This window comes from Triplophysa dalaica, chromosome 24 (genome assembly GCF_015846415.1).
Source record: "Triplophysa dalaica isolate WHDGS20190420 chromosome 24, ASM1584641v1, whole genome shotgun sequence".
In the NCBI taxonomy this organism is placed as follows: Eukaryota; Metazoa; Chordata; class Actinopteri; order Cypriniformes; family Nemacheilidae; genus Triplophysa; species Triplophysa dalaica.
In genome coordinates this window covers 14,873,425-14,886,177 of record NC_079565.1, presented here as the reverse complement: position 1 = coordinate 14,886,177, position 12,753 = coordinate 14,873,425, and the positions used below count along the sequence as shown (strand labels likewise).

The following is a 12,753-nucleotide window of genomic DNA, read 5'->3' as shown; positions in this document are numbered from 1 at the left end:
TGAGCTACACTACACACATCATCAGAAAAGAGAGGAGACCTGAGATGAAGAAGATCTCTAAACCACTACACTTAGACTGAGCTTCATGAGATATAACACCATTTCTTTATTATTCTTCAATAAAAACCACACAAACATGCTTAGGCCCACATGCATTTTCTTTTTAATCTCCATAGATAATAGACAGATATCAGTGTCATGTTTTACCTGCAATAAGAGTCAAGAATGTTAAACAATATAGAAGTAGTTTCTAAATATGCAATCTTCTTAAAACTAAATCTCCAGTTTTAGGTTTGTGTTCGTAATATTGTCAAGGTCAATGTATTGAAGTTTTTGCTTTTGAATTTGCTTTTGAATTTGTGTATATTCAAACTTTAAAGACTTTAAAGTGTTGCAGGGATGTGCCTCTTGTGGAGAGAAATCAATAATTCACAAAACATTAAAAGCAATAAAATACTTTCCTCATCTCTGTACAAGGTTCTGTGCAGACTCAGCAGATGTAAAAGCCTTTCAGATGATGTGGACTCCTGCAAATGCTACTGAGTTTATCTAATTTAAGAAGTGTTATAGAAATGGACATTCTTCAGACACTTTCCTCAGTATCGTACACAGTGAACACTGATGGATATAAAACAATTTATTTTGGTGGAGAGAAACACAATCTCATTGCAATTAAACACTAAGAACTAAAAGTTAATTTATAAAAAAATTATACAACTTCTTCTTTTGACAAAACAACCAGCCAATAGCAGCGCTGCTGATCACTAGTTCTTCTATCAATAAATGCGACCTTTACAAACTGTGCGTGAGCCTGAAGGATCCCAGACTGTGTAATCGTACATAACAGGTCGGTTCGAAGAACTGTATTTTTCATGATTTGCGGGATTAGATCATGTCAGATATTTCATTTGATCTTGAGTGTAGTATCGATGTATGAAGAACTGAACTGTTGGTTGTGTTGTCTGATGTAATTGCTGTATATTCTGTTTTAGTTTGTATTCAGTCAGGTGTAATGAAGGGTTTTGTACAATAGCTTCAGTAGATTATATTTGACTGGTGTATATTACTGAAGTAAAAAACTGTCAACAAATGACTCAACGTACAGAAAATTAGTAAATGTGATACAAGTGCATTGTTAATGTTTTCATTGTGTTTGTGTTGTATGTTTGTGTCCTGCGGCTGGTCCTCAGAAGCCCCAGAAGCCTGTCTCTGCTGTCGTCCTCTTCTCTGCAGATCTCTGAAAACTCAACAGCGCTGCTCTGTCTGCTCAGCTCTTACTTACCACAGGGGGCGCTGGTGAGCTGGACACTTGAGGGGTCAGAGGTCACTGAAGGGGTTCACACCAGTGAAGAGAGTGAGCAGGACGGCCGATACAGCCGCAGTACCATCCTGACCCTCAGCAAAGAACTCTGGGAAGAGAGAGGGGTGTATGTTTGTAAACAGTCGTGGCCAAAAGTTTTGAGAATTACATAAATATTGGAAATTGGAAAAGTTGCTGCTTAAGTTTTTATAATAGCAATTTGCATATACTCCAGAATGTTATTAAGAGTGATCAGATGAATTGCATAGTCCTTCTTTGCCATGAAAATTAACTTTAAATTAAATTAACCTTTCCACTGCATTTTATTGCTGTCATTAAAGGACCTGCTGAGATCATTTCAGTAATCATCTTGTTAACTCAGGTGAGAATGTTGACAAGCACAAGGCTGGAGATCATTATGTTAGGCTGATTGGGTTAGAATGGCATACTTGACATGTTAAAAGGAGGGTGATGCTTGAAATCATTGTTCTTCCATTGTTAACCATGGTGACCTGCAAAGAAACGCGTGCAGCCGTCATTGCATTGCTTAAAAAAGGGTTGAGAGGCAAGGATATTGTGGCTACTAAGAGTGCACCTAAATCAACAATTTATAGGTTCATCAAACTTCAAGGAAGAGGTTCAATTCTTGTTAAGATGGCTTCAGGGCGTCCAAGAAAGTCCAGCAAGTGCCAGGATCGTCTCCTAAAGAGGATTCAGATGCGGGATCGGAGTGCCACCAGTGCAGAGCTTGCTCAGGTATGGCAGCAGGCAGGTGTTAGCGCATCTCCACGCACAGTGAGGCGAAGACTTTTGGAAGATGGCCTGGTTTCAAGAAGGGCAGCAAAGAAGCCACTTCTCTCCAAAAAAAACATCAGGGGATACATCAGGGGACAACAGATTGATCTTCTTCAGAAAGTGTAGTGAATGGACTGCTGAGGACTGGGGCAAAGTCATATTCTCCGATGAAGCCCCTTTCCGATTGTTTGGGGCATCTGGAAAAAGGCTTGTCCAGAGAAGAAAAGGTGAGCGCTACCATCAGTCCTGTGTCATGCCAACAGTAAAGCATCCTAACACCATTGATGTGTGGGGTTGCTTCTCATCCAAGGGAGTGGGCTCACTCACAATTCAGTCCAAAAAACACAGCCATGAATAAAGAATGGTACCAAAACACCCTCCAACAGCAACTTCTTCCAACAATCCAACAACAGTTTGGTGAAGAACAATGCATTGTTGCACCGTGCCATAAGGCAAAAGTGATAACTAAGTGGCTCGGGGACCAGAATGTTGAAATTTTGGGTCCATGGCCTGGAAACTCCCCAGATCTTAATCCCATTGAGAACTTGTGGTCAATCCTCAAGAGGCGGGTGGACAAACAAAAACCCACTAATTCTGACAAACTCCAAGAAGTTATTATGAAAGAATGGGTTGCTATCAGTCAGGATTTGGCCCAGAAGTTGATTGAGAGCATGCCCAGTCGAATTGCAGAGGTCCTGAAAAAGAAGGGCCAACACTGCAAATACTAACTCTTTGCATAAATGTCATGTAATTGTCGATAAAAGCCTTTGAAACGTATGAAGTGCTTGTAATTATATTTCAGTACATCACAGAAACAACTGAAACGAAGATCTAAAAGCAGTTTAGCAGCAAACATTTTGAAAACGAATATTTATGTAATTCTCAAAACTTTTGAACACGACTGTAGTCAAACACAATAAACAAGATTCACAATAGAGGCTGTGAGTGTCGATCAGTGTTGCTCAAGTTACTTGGAAATAGTAATTAGTTACTGATTACTGATTACTTCTCCAAGAAAGTAATTAGTTACTTTACTAAGTTACTTTTCAAAAACATGATACACGACCTAAATATGATATAAAGCGACCTTTCAGCCAAATTCTATTCTTTCTGCATATTCCATCATTTAAAATTGAATCAAATGAAACATTCTCTTTATTAAAACTTGTTTTATTAGTTTCAATCTTTTAAAACTTTACAAACAAAAATTAAACTACCTTGAAGAAAATTGTTAAACATTTAAACCTATTCTTTTTACCAAAACAGAAAATCCTGTTACATCCCACTTTAAGGCTGTTAGTCCAGTCTCATTTTATGGCTACCCTGACAAGGCCCTGTGTCTTTTTGTTTTCTTTCGGAGTGAAACAGTGGTTATATCGCATCAGCAGAAGCTTCTAAAACCTCCTATCACACAGTCTGTTCCTTTTCGGGGAAGGCACCAATCCACCTAAACTGAACAGCCGTTCCACTGGTGCACTGGATGGAGTTGGAGTGTTGTATTTCATGTACATCTTTTTGAGGTTTGGAAACTGATTCAGAATCTCAAGCTCATACCCTGACCTTAAATAGTCAGTTACTTCCTTTTCTGCTGAGAAGCTTTCTGTGGGCTGGTTCTCAAAATCAAAAAAGTCAATTTCAGTTGGGCTGGTTGTCAGTTGGGACACATTAGCATTGTCAGCTGCAGGAGCAGCTTTACGACACTCTGTTGTCAGAAGCTCCTTCAAATGCTCTCTCCTACACTCATCTCTCAGACATCAAAGTTTGAACTTGGGACAAGTGGCTGCAAGAAGTCCATCTTGGCTATCCAGTACAGCATCAGAACGAATCTTGATGGCCTGTAAAATACAATATGATATAAATAAGAATATATGTATTTTACCATATAAATTGGGTATTTTAACTATTTTGTGAGCTCTACTGACCTAAACCTTATCATGTGCTATTAATACTGTATGAGATTTAATTTCAGTTGAGGTTGTTTGACCTCGTCTTTTCTTCTTCTATTGATGTTAAGATTAATATTCATGATTAATGATGATCAATATCCCTGATATTGAACAGGGGATGAATAATTGATCTTTCATTATATTCTATCATTTTGATAATTGTACTCACTGCTTAAAACAAACAAAATGTAAGATCTGCCCACCATGAATGGTATAATAAATTCAACAAATCCACCCAAATCTATTATAAAATATTAATCTTACCTTTACAATGACATCTGGAAGTCTGGCTGTCATTCTAGAGAGTTCATCTTTCAGGGCAAGTGTCTTTGACATCAGGCTTGTGAGTGTTGGTAGTAAAGCCCCATAGGTGCACTCATCCACTTGTAAGATGTCCAGTGCTACGGTCAGGGGCTTCATCACACTGCAGTACTCTTGTGAGAATAGGTATTCCCTTTCATTAAGACACTTGATTCCCAGTTTTACACACAGGGGATTCAGCTCATTCATCGGAATTGTGATGATTCTGAAAATTACCTCGTACAGGGAATTCCACCTTGTGGATGAAGGTACCATTAGTTTCCTGCGGCTGACTTCATCCTCCACCTGTTCAGAGGCTAATGTTGATCGACTTGCTTTAGTCCAAAGAGAAGAGCATTTTGGAATACTACTCCTATATACAGCCTTGGTGCCTGTACAGGAATTTAGATGTTTGTAAACATCGCTTGTTGAAATGTGGTTAATTGTGTGTGATGCACACATGTAGTGTGGAGGGAGGCTAAACTGTCCATCACCAGATGCGGTTGAAAGAGCTTCTATGACATCTGTAAAAGTCGGTTCCTTATCATCACCTTCTTCTTCTTCTTCATTTTCAGATTCAGACTCCAAATTACAGGGCTGACACACTCTGAATGCTTTGGTAAAATTAGATGCATTGTCACTTTGCCATGCAGTCCATATGATGAATGGATTTCTTCAATCTCTGATCCAATTACATCATAGGTGTGCCTGCCTTTAATTCTCTTTCATGCTAGGGAGGCCTTATGTCCATTATGTCGTATTCTCTCTCAAGGTATCCTGCAAATGACTTTCTCAGCGGCAGTTTGACACTGTGTTTGGTCAGTATTTTTTCTACGATGCGTCGGAACGATTCACAGTCAACAGTGGAAATTGGCAGCATGTCTTCGACAATATAGCCAGCGACGAGCTTCTTCAGCTCAGCAGCACTAACTCCGGTCGCTTTTAATTCTAATTTCACCTGTTTAGCAGGAGAGGGGCCCTCGGAGGTTCGCCCGGTGGAACTGGATGTGGTAGTCGCAGCGGTCCTGTCAGTTGGGGGTTCGGGGTTTTTTCAGTGAGTTTCACATTCCTGTGCCGGCTTGATAAGGTGCTTGCATAGATTTGAGGTGGATTTTTTTGCTGTAGATAAAAGTTTTCTTCCAAAGCAGAGTGTACAGCGGACACTGATGTTTTGTCACCTTTTACCGAGTCAAACTCAAAGTAATGTCGGTACTTCCAAGCATTAAACCCTGCATGGCCCTGCTCTCTCTCACGCTCCATTCTGTCTCTTGTTCAAAAATACACATGTCGGTGTTTACCACTGATGTCAAGGCGCTCAAACGTCATTGTCACTCACAAGTCACAACTCACGAGACAGTCTCACAAAACAAAATCACGGTTAAGTAACCCAGTAACACAGCCTGCTTGCGGGAAAGTAACTGTAATCTAAATACTGTTTTTGCAATTTTAATCCCTTACTTTACTCGTAACTTGTAAAAAGAAATCGGATTACAGTAACGCGTTACTGACCATCAGTGGTGTTGATGAGTCGTATCTGAGTGTCAGACATCATTCATGAGTCTAGTGCAGCAGATCAATACTGAAAGAGAGCTCGTGTGTCAAACCACTGTGACATCTTTCAATGTGCTGTGTTTACTGAAACATTCAATAAAGCTTCTGAACATGTTACATTTGTGTCGAACAGCTTCATTCAGACAACAGAGAAAATCACATGTGTGTTTGTGCAGGAATGTCCTGTATCATGATTCTTAATAGTTTTAATAGTTGTGTAAAGGTTCATGTAGCAGTAAATGTGAAATGCAGGTGTTGTGTTGTGAACATGATCTCTGGAGACAGAGCTGATCTATTCTGAGAACATCAGAGTCTCTTCATCCTGTCAATGCAAATGTGATTTTCAGCTCAACACTCTCAGTGTCAATGTTTGATTGGTTCAATCATCTGAACTGAAACACACAAGTTTCACTTCTTTATTGTTAGTGGTTTTATTTTTATTAAAGTTCACACATGAATATTATGTTTAAAATTATACTGTGTGCTGTACATGCACTTCTCAGCCTATATTCATACTGTAAACCAAAAACACAATATATTTATTGCTATGTTATAAAGTTGTTGGTGCACATATATGATTGACATAAATCATTAATTTATATAAAAGAATATTCTGATCAAAATTTAAATGTATTTTTTTCTCTTGACTGGTGTGAACACTGAACTCTCTGAACAAATGTTGTGATGATGAACAGCGGCTGTTTGTGCATCTGATCATAACGTTTATCTCATAAAGATCATTAGATATGTTGGTTACAAGAACACACAAACAGAGAAAAAACATCTTATATAAATGAGTCAGTTTATGTTTTATAATATGTTCATTATTAATTAGCGGAATTTGACGCCAATAATATTAATCAGAACTCAGTATGGATGTTAAAGTATTTTTTTTAATTCTTTAATTCTAATTACTAATTTTAATTCTAAATAGTTCAGTCTTGTTGTGTGTGTGTGTATTGTATGATCAGCTGCAGTATGTGTCAGGTGTATCAGTGCAGTCACTGTTCAGTCTGACTGACGGAGGTTTTTGTACGACTCTTTATCACTGTGTCTACACATATTTACTGTTGATATAATGTTCACTCTGACAGTAATAATCTCCTGAATCTTCAGTCTGAACTCCACTGATGCTCAGAGTGAAATCTGTGTTTGATCCACTGCCACTGAATCTAGATGATACTCCAGACTCGAGGGTTTTTGTGAGATATATGAGGAGTTTAGGAGCTTCTCCAGGTTTCTGTAAGTACCAGTGTAAGTAAGTACTATACACTGCACTGCTGACTTTACAGTTTATTTGAACACTTTGTCCTGGTTGAACTGCTGTTATTGATGGACTCTGAGTAACAGTGTACTGTCCTCTACACTCTGAAAGAAACAACAAGAATGAAATATAAGACAACACTGAAACAAATGAAGATTTCACTCTTCAATGAATGAACAATCGTGATAAAAATGTTACTACACAAACCTTGAGCAAACACTGTGAGTGTCCAGATGAAGATGATGCTGAAAGTCATTATTGTTCTTGTTGGTTTGTGTGATGCTGAAGATTGTGTTGTGTTGTGTTGTGTTGTCAGTCATGAAGTGCTAAACTCACAGCACTATAAACACTCTCAGAGCACTGAAGCACGTGATCACAATGCAAACTCACTCTCTACATGTATCATTTACCTCAACACAGACAAACACTGGACTTGTGATGTGTTCTGTATCTTTTAGATCATGTGAATATTGTGTTTTATGTGTAATATAAATAATATGTATGTTTTAATAAAGATACTTGTATATGTCATGTTCACATGTTTCTTATATTATTGATTATGTTGTTGTATTTATATCATCATATCTTTACATCATCAATTTGACTGCAATGCTTTAATTTTGAATATTGTTTCCTTGTTCATACTTTCAGGATTGAGGTCATGAGAGTCAGATATGAGAAGTAAAACTTTTCATCAGTGAGAATTCTCAGGATTTGTAAAAGTCTTTTTGTCAAAAATAATCAGAAGATTAAATGAAATGTAATGTGTATGATGTGTGAATGTGTGATAAAGTGTAAAGATGTGTTTGTGATGTGTTTATAGTGCAGTTACTGAAGCGTTCAGAGGTTTTTGTACAGTCGCTCTATTAGTTTGTATCACTGTGGTGGACTTTCGGCAGCGGCACCAGACTGGATGTTGGCAGTAAGTAAAAACATTCAATAATATTATAACAGATTTCTGCATTCACATGTAAAGATCAACTATCACATTTTAAAATATTTATTTTGATTTTACTATATTCATGTGGTTTAAAAAATGACTGTGTACTATTGCACTTACAAATCTGAAACAGAACCGCTGGGTGTTTTATACAATATGGTGAATTTTTTTTTAGATGTGTTTAATGATTTATACATAATTATGTAGTTAATTTGGAAAAATGAAAAGATTGTGTTACTCTGGACTTAAATTAACTGCTCAGGTTACATTTCTGATTAAGTTTTGACTCATTTTATAAAACAATAAGAAATTTGATTTGCTGAAAAATGTATAAAACTATAATTGTGATAATAGAAAATCAAATGAAATCTATTATGTGTTACAAAAAACTTTTACATTTGAATTTATTTATTTTATTAAATATATTGTTAGGTCATATTTTTCAAAACCAGTTAATTTACTGGTATTTCTATGTTTAAATTTTTATCCTTAATCAAAGTAAATAAATGTCACAAAGGTAATATGATTTCCACACGGATCATTTCTCAAATCAGAGCACTTGTAAATGTTTGTAAATTCTCTATGAACATTTAAATCAACATGAATGAAATATTTAATCTTATTTAATTTAATTTAAGTATCTTATTATGAAGTTGTTTGTTTCTCACTGTGAGTTTGTGACTATTGTGTGTTTGTCAGGCTTCACTCGTCCTAAAGTGAGCGTCCTGCCGCCCTCCAGTGAAGAGATTTCCACAAAGAAAACAGCAACACTGATGTGTGTGCTCAACAAGGGTTTCCCCTCAGACTGGAGTGTGATGTGGAAGGTGGACGGGAGCAGCAGATCTCAGGACAGCAGTGTTGGGCTCCTGGAGAAGGACGGTCTGTACAGCTGGAGCAGCAGTCTGACTCTCTCTGAGCAGGAGTGGAGCTCAGTGCTCTCAGTGAGCTGTGAGGCCAAACACAAAGATCCCAGTCATACAGTCACTGGAGAATTCAGGAGAGATGATGAGTGTTCACACTAGACTCTCTCTCTCTCTCTCTCTCTCTCTCTCTCTCCTCTGACTTCTGTTCTCATCTGAGTCTCACTCATGTCTCACATGTGTTTCTACATTCATTCTCTCTCTCATCTGACATCTGCTCTGCTTTTCACAAACAACACCACAAACCAGTGCATGTGTGCTTTATTCATTCACTGCTGATTGTGTTTCATTAAAATTCATCAAATAAAATCATATTGAATCTTCATGACTCATTTTGTCTTTTGTGACAGATCAGAACATCAGCTCTTTATTATAAATAAACATCACTCAATGAACCATGAAAACACCTGCAGATGAAGTCAATTTCTAAAGCAAACTGTCAAATGAATAACCACAAGTCACTTTCACTTGTTTGAAACATTATTCATGAGTTGGTCTCATACACATCATACTGACCTTATGAATGTTTTATAAACTCTTCACTTTGATATAATACACAATGAGTGCGTTTATGGGCAAAATAAACGGATAACTATTAAATATCAATTTTTAAGTGATTAATAATCTGTTTTCATGTGTTCCTCTGTTGAAAACTTCCTCTGCTGAGCCGTTTATGATCTTTCCCTGATAATGAAAAATGTTTTAAACTTTTACCCAAAAAAAAAACATCATATGCTGGGTTAGGTATGTGTTGATGCTGGTTTGCTGGTTTATACTGTTTTCAGCCAATGACTTGCTTGCCGAGCTGAAGGAAGAAGAGTACGCAGCACCTGAACCAAGGGTGCATTGGATAAAGAGAGACAGTAATGGAAACATTGTCTATGCAAGGCCAAGATCAAGCAGGAATCAGTCAAATAGGGGTCAGAAAAGTTTTTTATTTAATATCTATTGAATATCTACATTGATTAGACAATTATGAATGTATCAAAGAAGAAATGTGTCAGGAAAACAATCAAACCAGAACCACAAATTAGATTTTTGACATTAAAATAAATTGATTACGTTCAGTATGTGTGTAAAGCAGTATGAACTACACTAAAACATTGGTCTTGGTAAGTCTGTGTTTGTTCCGAGTGTGTTGTCAGTAGCCAACCAGCATGTTTCTTGTTTAACTCATTCGCCGCCAGCCTCTGTAAAAAAAAGTTGCCAGCCTACGCCAGCGTTTTTTAACATTTTCACCCAACTTTAATGGCTCACAGTAAATGGCTTTCTGTAAAGAATATATGGACAAACAATATGTCAAATGAAAGAACAGAGTCTCATTTTTAAACAAAAGAAACCATATTCTTCTATCTTCATTTGTTATGTTTGTATCACTCCCTAGATGTGGGTAGGTTTCTTCAAAAATGCATCACTTTTTTACTAGTTGTAACTATTTTTGTGAGCTCATCTAAAGTGAGGACTATGTATGCCTTGCAAAGCATTTACAAATGAGAGTTAAAGGCTCAGTTATCTTCTAAACAAAATAGTAAAAACACAACACAGATGTCACGAAACGTGTGGTGATAGAGAAACCCAAATGCAGGCAGCGGTACGGGGTAACAAAAGATTTTAATAAACACAAAACAAAAACCCACAATGGGGTAAAATACAGGGGATAAACAAAGACAGCCAAACAGGAACGAAAAACTCACGTAGGGTAACAAACTGTAACAAAAACTCTCAGGAACAGAGTGCTGGAGCAGAAACGCTGGGACACAGCGTATGTATAAATCCTGGGTACAGCAGTACAGACGAGCAAAGTTACAAGTAACCGACGAGCACAAGATAGAGAATACCAGGGCATTAAATGGGGAGACGAACAAAGGATAATTACAATAGGCAGGTGTGGGTAATAAAACACTCAAGGGAAGCTAACGAGGAGACGAGAGGGGCGGGGCCATAGACGAGACACGAGAAGGCGCATGACAGCCAATATCTAAACCATGCCATGTCCTTCTCACACAAAACCCTAGACGTAGTCATGACTCCGCTGCAAGAATAAGAATAAACATGACATGATAGCGGAATCATGACAACAGGGGCCCGTTTCAATAAGGAAGTTCAACCAACACCGAGTTAAAATCTGAACTCTGAGTTGATTTACTCAGAGAATCGCTACTCTGAGTTTTCAGTTTCAGAACAGCTGATTTGAGTTCAATCAACCCTGAGTAAGTTCACTCTAGGTTACGCGCGTGCAGCATGGCGATGAAAAGCCATTATCAATTGAGTGAAGATAGCACGATTCACCATGGCAACGGCACGTGACAAAAAGCGCTCTGTTCATTTCTCGCCAATCGACTTTACGAGAATAAAGTCGAAATATAAAGTCAAAATGTTACGAGAATAAAGTCGAAATTTTACGAGAAAAAGTCGAAATATAAGGTCGAAATGTTACGAGAATAAAGTCGAAATGTTACGAGAATAAAGTCGAAATGTTACGAGAATAAAGTCGTAATATTTTGAGAAAAATAACAGAATTTCTAGAAACAATGGATGTGGAGGATTTGGTTAAATCCTACTTTAGATTATGATTTAGCAATAAGGAAATTCTTTGTATTTTGGCGCATCATCACGGAGTTATAATTAGTAAAAGGACACTGCAGCCGTTATGTAGGAAACTGAATTTATTCAGAAGAAAAAATCTGACATGAACTACGAATTAACTCACTGATTCAGATGACGTGCTCAAACATAACTTCAACTCTTAAACTACAACCTTCACGAAAATAAAATACGTATTACGACGAGTTTATTCTCGTAACATTTCGACTTTAATCTCGTAACATTTCGACTTTAATCTCGTAATCTTGAATTTATTTTATTTTTAACGTGCCACTAAAACGCCGTCGTAGAAATACAATAACATCATTTATTCAGGAAACTTTAAAGAAATAAAATGGTCTTGCTAGTAAGATGCCTGATTGGGAAATGTTAAATATACTTCTTAAACTGGCCTTAAAAGTTAAGATAAAACGTCCAAACGGGGCCTCACAATTCTCTCCCGACATAAATATAATTCTCTGCGAATTAATGCAGCTTCCTCTTCTATGGGTTCCTAAATAAACGGACATGCCATTTTAAGTTCTGTGTGACTAAATTGAGCGCGATTAGGAACACGAATCAATAAACAAATGACGTATGTAATTTCAACACCGCTCGCTTTCACTTCGAAAAGGGGGCGGAGATTGTAAAAAACCCTAGGTTTGCGGAATAAAACCTGCTCCCGACCAGGTTAGGTTCACGGAGTAGGTTACTCTGGTTACTCACTCGGAGTATAAAATACCTCGATTTCTGAAATGGGCTTGACTTACTCCGTGGTCGCGGGTTTGACATACCTCGCGTTCTGAAACCAAAAACCCTGAGTATTCCGTTTTCTGGGGTTGACTTACTCTGAGTTTGCACTTACCCTGCTTTCTGAAACGGGCCCCAGAGGGATACAGAAAATAGAAATATTTATTTCAAGATGCAAAAGAAATTAAACTGTACAACTGTACATATTTATGAGTATAAAACGATTTAATATAAAATAAACCTCTGCAAAATTAAAATTGTACAACCAAACATATAAATTAATATTAAATGAATTGATATAAAATGAAAAATAAACTTCTGAAAAAATTCCTGCACACAAAAATATAACTGTGAAGTGATATGAAACTCTCATTTGTAAATGCTTTACAAGGCATACATAGTCC

At 37.3% G+C, this 12,753-nt stretch overlaps 2 gene segments (V, D, J or C); one reads left to right on the top strand and one right to left on the bottom strand.

The window, feature by feature from the left end:
* Positions 1-6,304: 6,304 nt before the first annotated feature.
* Positions 6,305-7,412, bottom strand: LOC130414122 (Ig kappa chain V region 120-like). The segment is given in 2 exon segments: positions 6,305-7,260; positions 7,364-7,412. Coding segments are annotated over 2 exon segments (363 nt in total).
* A 418-nt stretch (positions 7,413-7,830) lies between these two features.
* Positions 7,831-9,118, top strand: LOC130414708 (immunoglobulin kappa constant-like). The segment is given in 2 exon segments: positions 7,831-7,837; positions 8,796-9,118. Coding segments are annotated over 2 exon segments (330 nt in total).
* Positions 9,119-12,753: the final 3,635 nt, after the last annotated feature.